The sequence below is a fragment of the Polyodon spathula genome, chromosome 18, assembly GCF_017654505.1.
Source record: "Polyodon spathula isolate WHYD16114869_AA chromosome 18, ASM1765450v1, whole genome shotgun sequence".
Classification (NCBI taxonomy): Eukaryota; Metazoa; Chordata; class Actinopteri; order Acipenseriformes; family Polyodontidae; genus Polyodon; species Polyodon spathula.
In genome coordinates this window covers 28,605,612-28,617,320 of record NC_054551.1, presented here as the reverse complement: position 1 = coordinate 28,617,320, position 11,709 = coordinate 28,605,612, and the positions used below count along the sequence as shown (strand labels likewise).

At 36.2% G+C, this 11,709-nt stretch overlaps 2 protein-coding genes across 2 annotated transcripts in view; one reads left to right on the top strand and one right to left on the bottom strand.

Annotated features, from left to right (window-relative positions):
* Positions 1-34: 34 nt before the first annotated feature.
* On the top strand, positions 35-6,210 carry LOC121330464 (von Willebrand factor C domain-containing protein 2-like). Its single transcript, XM_041276998.1, has 3 exons — positions 35-968; positions 4,525-4,654; positions 4,960-6,210. Exons 1-3 carry the CDS (start codon positions 594-596, stop codon positions 5,145-5,147), a joined length of 693 nt encoding a protein of 230 aa, XP_041132932.1. The 5' UTR covers positions 35-593; the 3' UTR covers positions 5,148-6,210.
* A 1,845-nt stretch (positions 6,211-8,055) lies between these two features.
* Positions 8,056-11,709, bottom strand: part of b4galt2 (UDP-Gal:betaGlcNAc beta 1,4- galactosyltransferase, polypeptide 2) — an 86,330-nt gene continuing 82,676 nt past the window's right edge. Inside the window, exon 7 of the mRNA XM_041277023.1 lies at positions 8,056-10,953. Within this exon, the coding sequence (XP_041132957.1) occupies positions 10,803-10,953 (151 nt within the window). The 3' untranslated portion in view covers positions 8,056-10,802. The remainder of the gene's footprint in view (positions 10,954-11,709) is intronic.

Sequence of the window (11,709 nt, the reverse complement as noted above, 5' to 3'; positions counted from 1 at the left end):
TCCAAAGCTAGGCTTGAAATGTAACCCCAGCAGAGAGAGAAAGCGCTTGTATTGTAACTCTCACATGGGGCCAGAGAAAGTACAACGCTGTACTTCATCGAGATTGGTCTAATCAGGAGCCACTTACTTACAGGACACAGGCGAGAGGTAAACGGGCTCAATGCAAATTGTTCATGTGGATCCGTCTCCAGTTAACGAGGACGTGTCATATCAATAATACCTGGTGAAAACAAGAAAACTGCAATAAGGAGAACAAACTGCACTGCATGTCACACACAGCGAACAAGGGCATGTAAACGATGTTGGACATCTGTTATATATCTATATATGTTTGGTTTTTTAAACTTTTGAAGATATAACGCAACGCAACTTTTGGAGGCAAAGTGGTTGTACAGTTTAGAAGACTGGCGCGTTTACAGATAAGAGTTTTACTGTAAGGCAAAGCTAAACTGTGTGGAAAACTGCCTTTGTGGTCAAGATTGGATAACAAAAAAGCCCCCAGAAAGACCACGTAAACTCAGAAGGGCGGCTTTAATTGATATATTTTCGAAATAATATAATAGCCAGGCTACAAGCCAAAAGAGCAAGACCCAATGACTTATTTAGCTTCTTGCTTAATATTCTGTGATTCTAAGATGTGCGTTAAAACAGTCAATGCTCTTCATTCCTTACTTTTGCTAGCGCTGTGTTCGCAGTGCGCATGCGGGTTTTCCGTGGCGGGGCAGGTGAACACCTGTGAGGCCAATGGCAGTGTCTATTATGTGGGCGAGTGGTACTTTCTGGACTCTGATCACTGTACCCAGTGTGAGTGCACTGTCGAAGGAGCGGCCTGCGCTAGAACCGAATGCACCTCTCTGCCCCCAGCCTGTATGCATGTCAGCCACTACCCAACCGACTGCTGCCCGAGGTGCGAGAAAATAGGCTGCGAGTACAGGGGAGAGGTCTTTGAGCTCGGAGAACAGTTCCAGGTGAAATGCATTATTATTATTATTATTATTATTATTATTATTATTATTATTATTATTATTATTGTTCTGAGAAATGTTATAAACTATGCAACACGTGGCTGCGGTAAATGCAGGATTCATAAAACAAAAACGGATTGATACATTTAAAGATTCACCTATCAGACAAAAACACTGCATTTTAAAAATTAAAATTCGGTACTAGTACATCTATGATTGATAATTAGCCATGTTTTTCTGTCACTGTAACTGTAATACAACTTGCATTGCTTGTATGTTTCCTCCGGCTACATTTAAAACAGCTGCCATTGACTCCTAAGCGGCTGTCTTATTTGCAGAAAATGTAAGATCTATATATAGTTTACCCCTTTAAAATATCTGTTTACTTATTATACAGCGTGTTGTGTAATGCATTACTGCTGTAGATAAAAAGCGCGTGTGGGTGTAGCCCCTTAGCTAAACTGCTATAAACACAGGAATGTAAGCAAACAATGCCAAAAACATGTTATATAATCGAGGGTTAATAAAACATACACTAAATAATTATAATTGCGTTTATAACTAAACAGGATTGTTTATTTCTAGTACATTGCAACTTGTACTGTTTATTCCCCCCCCCCCCCTTCATGATTTACCAGATTTGTGCTAAAACAAAAGTTTTAAAAAACATGCCATTGAATGTTTAATGATCCACTGTCTCTTCTACTTTCAAACTGTATAAATCTGTTAACTATAAAGCACACCTCACAGTTTATAGCCTAATTAATGTTATAAATAATATGAAGTTTTATGTATACAGTACATGAATAAATAGCTGCACAAGGTTATCAAGGTGAGAAAACCAGACTGAATAAAATGCCATAGAAATAGCATTGTGGTGTGTTCTGTTAAACAAGATTCCATCTGTTGCTGTAAGCTTCTAGGTGCACCTCATAAATCTTGTTGTGTGATAATTATTCATACTAAAAGCACATTCCCTGTAAAAGCCAAAGTGACGAAGGCATTCCGTGGGATTTTAATGCCATTAAATCAAGGCTTGTATTCAACATGAGAATCAAATATAATACAACTTGACCAACATGGAAGCTGATTTGCATCGCCTCCTACCAACATGTGGTGTATGGTTGCATGGTTATTGGCCTTTTTATTGGTTTTATATTCATATTTCCATGCCAATGCCTCGGAAGCAGTTTTGTTAATGAACTTTGCCCCTATGAATGCAGCTGTGCCATCCTTCGGTTTTAATTGCTTTCCTGCAAAGTTTGTACCACATTGTCCCCAAAAGGCATCAGTACTGTAGACAGAGAATTTACTTGCATGTAGTATTATGTTTCTTATTGACTGATGCTGTCCAAATGGGTTCCCTGGTGCTGTGAAATGCTAATAAAGTCCAGCTGTGGTTTATCCCCGCAGGGTATAATATGATCAGATCAACCCCTTAGTATGTCAGGAATGGGATATCTGGGGCTGTATTCACAGTGTACGTATATACCGGATGCTGCAGTGTCACACCGGGGACAAAAATGTATTTTGCCATATATTTAATCTGGGGCCAAGGAGCAATGAACTAAATCCCTTGTGAAAAATACAATGCAAACTGCTTGAAATTAAGACTTTTTGAGTAATGTAGTTTGACATAACATCTACACTGGTGGACAGATTACAATTTAAAAAAAAAAAATCTTTAAAAGAACCAGTGCATTAAATGAAGTTTTACCACAGGTAAACTGCAGCGTTTTTTTTTTTTTATTCAAACACTTCAGAAAGATCAAAGTGCTGTCAATCCTCCACTTTTTAAAATCAAATGAAGGTTTATTTTAATTTTCATCCATTAATTAGATCGCTAAAAGCATGGGAAGCAAGGCAGTCAGGTGTGAACGACAAGGATTAATTTCCTTTTAGCATGCAGATCCTGCCACTGTGCCCTGCTTCCTTTCTGCTCATAAATGGTGTGGATTTGAATAACCTTTTTTGAAGTAACTGTTGCAATTCATTTTGTCTGTCAGTGTAACTGATCACACCGGTCACTTCAGCATGCAAAAAGTAGCTAAGCTGCTACAGCCACAGCAGACTGTCAGAAGCAGATGGGTATTCTAGTCCAGTGCGGTAGTGTAGTTATAGTTATCTTAAATATGCAGACAGTTAAAAAAAAAAAAAAAAAAAAAGGTGATACAAAATATTAATCTGTGCACATATCTTATTCAAACAAAATCCACAGTAATGATATGTCAGAAAATTAGTTCTTGTAAAACCATGTCCACCAATTCTAAATCAACACTCTGGACTGCCCTATTGACTTGTTCACTACAGGAATGCACAGAAGTGAGCATTATTGGCCAATGTTGACCACAACTGGATTCAATTATTTTATTTAATTTATAATGAGAACTCCTATAATAAATATCTGCTGTGCATAGGTGATGCAGATGGGGAGGGTACATTTGATGACATTTTTTGTGTCCATTTAACCAAACCTCAACCTTGGCAGCTTTATGAAATATGCAGCCAGAGATAATTGCTCCAAAAGCACATTACTGTATTTTCAAGTAACAGCTGAATTATTGTACAGTACTTATGAACATAAGGTAGCTATCTCTTGTTTAACAGAGACCCCTACTGTTCAGTTTTTAAATTGCATGAGAGAGAGAGAGCGAGAGAGAGAGAGAAGTAAATATATTTTCTTTTCAACAATATACAAGTTAAACATTTTTCTAGTACAAAAATATAGTTTATGTATTGAAAACTGTATTAAGAGAAACAGGCTGTATTGTTTTTTTTCTAGGACTGTAATACAAATATGAAAAAAGTACTTTAGAGTGCATGAAAATGTATTTGGGTAGGGTTATAAATGAGGGGTAGGACGGGTTACAGCAAACCAGCATTTATTTTTTATTAAAGTTTAATAATAGTACTGCACTTTAAGAGATTTCTAAGTTATCTATTAGTCCCATATAACTGCTGCTGTTCATTCAAGTTTGTAGAATAATTTGACACAGCCACAATGCTGAGCCGTTTCCATCCTGCCAATTTGATGACAAAACTGTTTAGAGTCACCAAACTTCAGAGACATCCATGTATCCACTCACAAATTGGCACCTAGCAAATATGAACAAAAATAATTCTCAGGTCTTGACATGTTTAAACAATCTGTTAAAGTTCCCCTTAATTAAACCAGCATTACTATATTAAACTGGCTGAAGGCTGTTTGAGGCTCAGTGAGAACGACTTTAATCAATTACAGTTTCATGTAATGCCAAATGAATACAATTATTCCTCTTAGAAGAGACACTTGTTCCAAAGGCTGGGTGACAGTTAGCTAACTCTAGCATTGCACCCAGGGTATCCATGATTTTAATATGGTTCACATGTAGGTCAGTAATATCACTCTGCTGGTCTCAATGGTCCTCGGTGCATAGTAGTCCAAACCAAAACAATCATGCAGTTTGCAGTTATGTACATTGGTAGAGCTAATGGTGAAGCTTGCATAGAAGTTGCCTACCTCATTTCATGGTACTTGGTGTAATTGCATGTCTTTTAACAGCTGGTCTCTGTCTTGCAGCCCTCAGAGTGCGAGCAGTGCACCTGTGACATGGACGGAATCGCACGCTGCCTGGTAGCAGATTGCACCCCCCCTCCCTGTGTCAACCCTGTCTACGAGAAAGGGAAGTGCTGCCCAGAGTGCAAAGAAGGTAAAGGGAAAACTGCTCTCTTGTAATGTCATCTGGAACCAAGAAGCAGTTAAAACGCATTGAAACTGTAGTTTATTTTATGTACAGTAGGTAAGCTGGTAGGAACACCCACATTTACTGTTTAAAAGTCTAACTGATTTTAAAAAGGTTTTATGTCATCATACTACAGTACAATGGCAAATCTACAGTAAATTAAAGTAAAATGACAAGAGAGAATGATAAAATCGTGGTAAAGTATATTAAACTACATGATTACTGTGTAGATGTACCATGGTAAATATGTTGGTGTTCTGCTCAAATTTCAGGCCCAAATTGTTACACAGACTCTTCCCAGACACAGGTGATCCCAGGAGGGGAGCCAGTGTGGGTCGATTCCTGTACCAAGTGCCGGTGCCACGACGGGCAGGATGCGGGCTACTGGGAGGGCAACCATGTGGCCCTGTGTGTGCGAGTGCAGACCTGTACTCTGGATGATGGGAATAGCTACAACTGACTGGGTTACTTAATTACACACAAACTTTAGTGCTAACTGGACTATGTAGGAAAAAACAATCACAATGTTAGTATCACTAAGGAAATAGCTTAAAACAGGAAATATATCTCAGAGGATTTAGCTCTGTTGCACATTACAATGTATTCTAAGTTTCCATTAACCACTGCATTTATAGTACATGGTGTTTTTGTCATCTTACTACTGTTTTTCTACTAAATATTTTTAATAAAAAATGGTTTTCCTGTTTCACTTTTACAATTCTGAATGTATTCCAGTTCAATGGCAGTACTGATTTAGAAGGGAAATTCAATCTTGCAATCATTTGTGTATTCTGTACAGTTTAGTAGAGATATGTAAACAATAATTTGGCTTAAACCACTTGTATATAAAACGTTTTGTAGCCATTCTGCCTTTTTGTTATTTAAAATTCGAGTATTACCGGTAAACATTTAATGAGACATGTAAGTTTGCCATTGATAACCGTTGTTCTTACTTTCACAGAGGCTGTTCCATGTATAGAATAAAAACACAAATAACATTAAGCAAACACTGACTTCCAAACCAAACCTTTTGTAAATAACCCTGAAACTACGTAACTGTAGATCTTTGAATTTATTCTCGGAGACAAAAATCCAACTTACCCTTTGCGGATAGTTACAGAGAATCCTTGGTCCATTGCTCATGCTGGGGATACTGGTGCTGTGTAGTATAAATCCAACTTGTTATTATTTTGATGGGTGTTGTTTAATGTGCAACTGCATGAATACAAGCAAAATGCAGTAATGAGATGTTTTAAATAATGATAGTGCACTTGACTTAGTAATCCTGATGTTATAGTTCAAGAAGATATATACTGCTTTTACAACCTGTTTTGTTGTGACTCAACTGAACATCATAATGTTTGTAATTTAAAGAGAAACACATTCTTTTTTTTTTATTTATTTTTATTGATTGGTTGTGTACAAAAAAGTAGGTTTGAGATGATAGTATGCATTCTATATAAGATTTTATATTTCCAACATTCAATTGTACAAAACGTAGATACAGTAAATTATTTAAAACACTCAAGTCTCTGAAGCCCAAGGCAATTCATCATTACACATTTAAAAGCAGGTCTTACTTACTTTTTCAGCTTTGTACCAAGAGGAAGGCGTTTCTGTTAACATAGCTTTTCTTTACCCTGTAAATGCTTTGAAAAGTATTGCTGTTTTATACTTCTGGCTATATACAGCTGTACTGACCAACAGTATCCATTACAGATGGTATGGGAAAAAAATAACTTCAGTTTAACTGCAGTATTGTCGGATTGTAAGGTGCCATTAGACTGAGGGTTAACCCTAACCCTTAACTTCTGTTTTATTTCACAATATTTTAAATCAGCAATTTAAGATCACCAGATTGCACTGGATTGCAATTTCTGTTTATGCAGTTTTAACTGCAAGTTGACAAATGGGTTGTTAAAAGAAATCTGATGATGTTAAAGATCATTATTAAAAGGGAATAGGGTCAAACCTGGGAAAACTGTAATTTATTTTATATTAATAATAATTATATTAATAATAAGAACCAGCATCCGAATACTGGTTAGAGATCATATTGCATACTGTATAAGAATTTCATAGAGAAAAACAATAAAAACATACTTGGTTCTATCTATCTATCTATCTATACACTTTATATAAAAACTTTTTTCAGCACAGAAACAGATGTTAAATAATTTGAGTAACCAATAACTGTGTGAGTGTGGATTTGAATTGATAATTAATCCCTACTTTTGGGAATGCTGAGCAAATAAACTTGCGTGAATGAAAAAGATCTAGCACATTTTTTGTGGCCACTAACATGTCTGAAGAACTTTAAAAGGCAGATCCTAGAAATTCTAATTTAAATGTTGCCTTTAAGTTGTTTCTCTCAATGATTCTTGCAACAATGACCAATAATTAAATTAGGAAAAATAGACAGAAGTGTTAGACAGAATTATATGCATTGTTACTGCAGATTGAATACATATTTCTACCACACCCATCTAAAACAGACTGGTGATCTTTAATTGCAAAATAATACAGTAACAGTACAGAAAACTGATGTTGAGGGCTATGTGCTGCAGGCAGATTACAATTATATTAGAAATGTATCTGTCCTGAGCTGATGCAAGTTACATCACTTTCTCTTTGTATCAGGAAGGCCTATGAAACCAGGAACTGAAGTATAACTTCTCAAATTCTTTGGTAACACTATTTTAAAGGGGTTTGAATATGTTATAATTAAACTGCAATTCACTCAGTACAATTACAATATAATTACAACACAAGTTACCAATAGTTTTATTTTTTCCAGTTTTTTTTTTTTTTTTTTGATATCTCACTAAGTTAATGGTATATTCTGAAGTAAGTCACAAGTAAAAGACCCTCCAAATATATTTCTAGATATTTTAACAGTACCTTTTTTATGTTTTTTAAAATGTAATATTCAAATTGTTTTTAACACAATTTTAAGCAGTTCTCCAGTTCAATCAGCTGGCACAGAAACGACAACAGTACAAGTCCAGTTTGAATCGATTTTGAACAGCAGTATACAGCTTGGCATGTCAGTTTCAACACCACCACTAGTCAAATACGCTATTCTTCTTTTCTAAATCTAGTGTGAGTAGCCATTACCCCCAACCACCTAAAGAAACAGTCTGTGCACTTATGGCTTAGCAGGATATAGGCCAATTAAGTAAGCACTGTCAGAGTTATATTTACAAATCCAAACTGGCTTTTTTTTTGTCAATCAGGTGACTTCAATTGACAATGACCAGGTACATTATACTGACAATTATGCATGTTATATGATGACATATATAATATATATATATATATATATATATATATATATATATATATATATGTGGCTACCACAGCAGCCACTGTAGAATTGGAGAACAAACACAATGGACTAGATTCTGGTTAAAGTCATGCTCTGGTTTCAATTTAGATTTCAATATAGGGTTAAATACTGAAACACAGAAGTGGGCACACTCTATAAAAGTTTGGACTGTTTTAAAAAATGTTTACAAACTAATCTTTGGCACATGAATTTACCTAGTCTCTGCAGACCAACATTCAAACCCCTGTAACTCCAAACACAGTTTCAAGTGACACATTTATACCAAGTTCATTATCTGTGCATAAGCCTTATAAATATTGGCAGCTTTTCTGTTAATGTCTTTGCATTTACGTTGTATATCAGTTGCAATAAACACTGAACGCTCTCAAGTCAGGTCATTCTTAGAATATTTGGGAAACTGGCTCTAGTGCTGTATTTTGCATTTTGTGGCACAGTTACAAACCATTAACCCACTTCACACATTTAGATCCAGCCTCACATTCTTTCACAGCTACAATGTGTAATAACACATATTTTCAAACAAGTATTCTTTTAAGACGACTGTCTGGAATATAGTATTTTAATGCTGTTGACCAGTATAGTATTTTAGAGCTGCTGTTTAGTTCCTAAAGATATGTGTACTTTCTCCTGCATAAGTATTGTTTTCTTCTGTGTTTGCCTTCATAGCTTAAAGTGGCAGTACATTTCCACACTTGGGTTAATGTAGCAATAGGCTAACAATGCATTACTGCTTATTGGGTAAGATTTAAGGTATGAATAATTATTATCAGACAATTGCAGACTGCTGATGAAGAGCTGCGAGCAGGAAGCTGATAGGTACATCATTCAGACCAATCACCCATTCACATTTGGAAGTAATAACTATCTCACAATGTATGTACAGGATGTTCTATAATGTTGGTGTTTTATTGATGCAATACAATTGAACCCCTGACAAATAATGAGCTTAGTATCCAGTAGGTGGTTTAGGTATGTTTTCATGAAATATTCTATTACATCCAGGAGTTAGGTGGTATCAAAACTTACAGTACAGGTGGATATATCCTGGCAGTTGTAATCAGAGGATTTGCAACATACGTTCCTAAAACCTGAAGAATAAAAACCATCTAAAAGTGAAGAACTAAGCTCACCAGTCATAAGAAAAACCAAGAAAGGGTATTTTGGTTTTCCATTTAAAAAAAAAAAAAGTGTAAAAGTATAAGATTTAAAATCTAATATTATAATATGCATTTCTAAACAGTGTAACTTCAACCAGAAAAAGATACCATTATCCTGTTGAACTGGGGAGTTGAATGGCATTTATAATGTGGAATGCACAAAGATGGAGAGAGAGTTGGGAGAGAAAAAAAGAAGAAATTGCTTGTTAAGAGGCGTTTTAAAAATAAACAAAAAGGGAACGCTTTTTGAATACTTGAAACCTTTTGAGCCAAGCCAAGATAATAGTACAAAAGAGAGCCACATCACTTCACTACACACAGGAACATTAATACAAAAATCTCCCAGAAAGCAGCATTCCCAGTCGTTTGCTCCTCATAAAAATTCCGAAGGCATCGGTTTGGTGTTTAGGCAGTACAAACAAACAAAAAAAATCCTTATATGAAAAAAGGCGGCGAATTAAAAGACGTTAAACCCAATGTTTGTTCACTGGGTTATTGTTATACAAAAAGAGAGCAGTTATTCCGCAAAATAAATAAAATAAAGGAAACAAAATTGTCTACTGAGATCTGTTTTCACAGTGTAATATAATTCCAGTGAAAACTGTTAGATTAATTACAATCAAACTACCAGCTGATGTCTCCATAAACACCTAATGAGACAATAGTCTTGCACTGCACATACCACATATTTAGGAATAAAGTATTCCTAGTAGGAATAAAGGCTCCCCTAGTTCAGTCTCAGTGTTATGACGTATGGCTGGCCACTAGGTGTATTCCAGTTGTTTGATATTCTTGCGCACCAGTCCTGTCAGCTCCAGTCTGTCTTTGGATCAGTTCTTTGTGAACTAGACCCGTCTCCATTGCGGATTCAATTCCTCTTTTTACAACTTGTCAGATCTGTTTAAATAAAACCTGGCTGCATGGGACAGAAAATCCAATTCACACAGTCCTTCACTGAACACTAATCCGCAAGACAAAGCCCAGCATTTGTATCTAAAAGCAATACTGATGCCAATAAAGTTCTGAATGAGACAACCACAGGGACACATTCAATTGAGTATTTCAGTTTGTTTTGTTATTAAAAAAAAAAAAAAAAAAAAGGAGAAGAAATGAACAGGCTGGTCTCGAGATTGTATGAGACCATTCAAACGATCAAGAAAAACAAAGCTTTCAAGATATTCCAAGATATTAAACCCTGCGTAATAAAACAAATCTGTACAGTATGTCCGGCATGATGTTTTTGTAACTTGAATTAAACAGAAGTCGGATATTGTATATTGTAAACAAAAAAGGAAAAGAAAAAGCACTTAAAAGTAAAACATCTGAGTTAAGACCACTCCCCGTTTGCATTCAGGACAGCACTCCATGTGTAACAGTATGTGGAGGTTAGTTACGAAGACAAGGGTTGCAAAAGGAATTTACCCAGATGAAGAAGCATTACAGGGAGGCCTGTGAAGGAGTCTGTGAAGCACAGGGTTTGTGCCTTCTCAAAGCCACTGCTTAAGGCTTTCGTTTTGGTTGGACCCCTGACAGGCATGGTGAGGGAAACAGCAGGGGGACATGTTTGTATGTTGGTGTCTGAGATTTGCATCCCTGAATCGGGGAAGGTCTATCCTCTAGGGGGGCGTGGCGGTGGCTTGCCGATCTCCACGGTGATGTTGGTGAAGAGCGGGTACTTGGTGACCTCCAGAACACGGTACTGCAATGAGTTAATGCCGTCACGCTTCATTGAGGCCTTGGTGTTCTGGATTTTATTGAACCTGAAAAAACAAATTATGGTGATTATTGTTATTATAAATAAAATATATTATTTAATAATTATATATATATATATATATATACATACATACATACATACATACACACACACACACACACTTGATATTTCACAATTCTGTATTTCACATTTGGTTATTTCAAGGTTAGGCCATGTTGACAGTTATTTTACAAGTACTATATTTCACTTTATAAAGACCCTTTACGAAATGCACCTTTTTCAGAAAGTGAAATAAATAGGGAGCACTGTACATATAGGCTTCTGTGTAACTCGACTATCAAGGTCTCAAGACTTATGGCATATTATTGACTGCTCTGATCAAGATTCTGAACTGAGTGACTTCACTTCTCATGTGAGCTTTAGCATGTAACTACTCAAGCCAAGTTACACTAGAGAAGCTAGTACACATAGCCATACAGTTAAACTAAAAACATTTTACCACAACACTTTACAGTCAACAGATGGCGCTATGAGCAAATCTCTCCTAGTCTACCCAACATGCCTTCTGCATCCTAATTAGGAAAGTGAATTTCTTTCCATACTTGGGGGCATGAAACACACAGCACTCTGACATGCTGTTCAATTTTTAAACTACACTGTTTATATCCATGGCCAGGCATCTTTACACACTAAAGGTTAATGACTAACAAGAGGCCAACCCTATACTAAGCAGTGAATGAATCGTCCTTTTCTAGTCCGGTACCCACTACAAAAGCCACAATACACAACCTGGGATGTT

What these genes read in the sequence shown, in the direction of transcription:
- LOC121330464 (XM_041276998.1), top strand. Translation starts at nt 594, where the DNA reads ATGACTTATTTAGCTTCTTGCTTAATATTCTGTGATTCTAAGATGTGC. An exon ending in AGCTCGGAGAACAGTTCCAG is followed by an intron (nt 969 to 4,524) that starts GTGAAATGCATT and finishes TCTGTCTTGCAG; the next exon opens with CCCTCAGAGTGCGAGCAGTG. An exon ending in CTGCCCAGAGTGCAAAGAAG is followed by an intron (nt 4,655 to 4,959) that starts GTAAAGGGAAAA and finishes CTCAAATTTCAG; the next exon opens with GCCCAAATTGTTACACAGAC.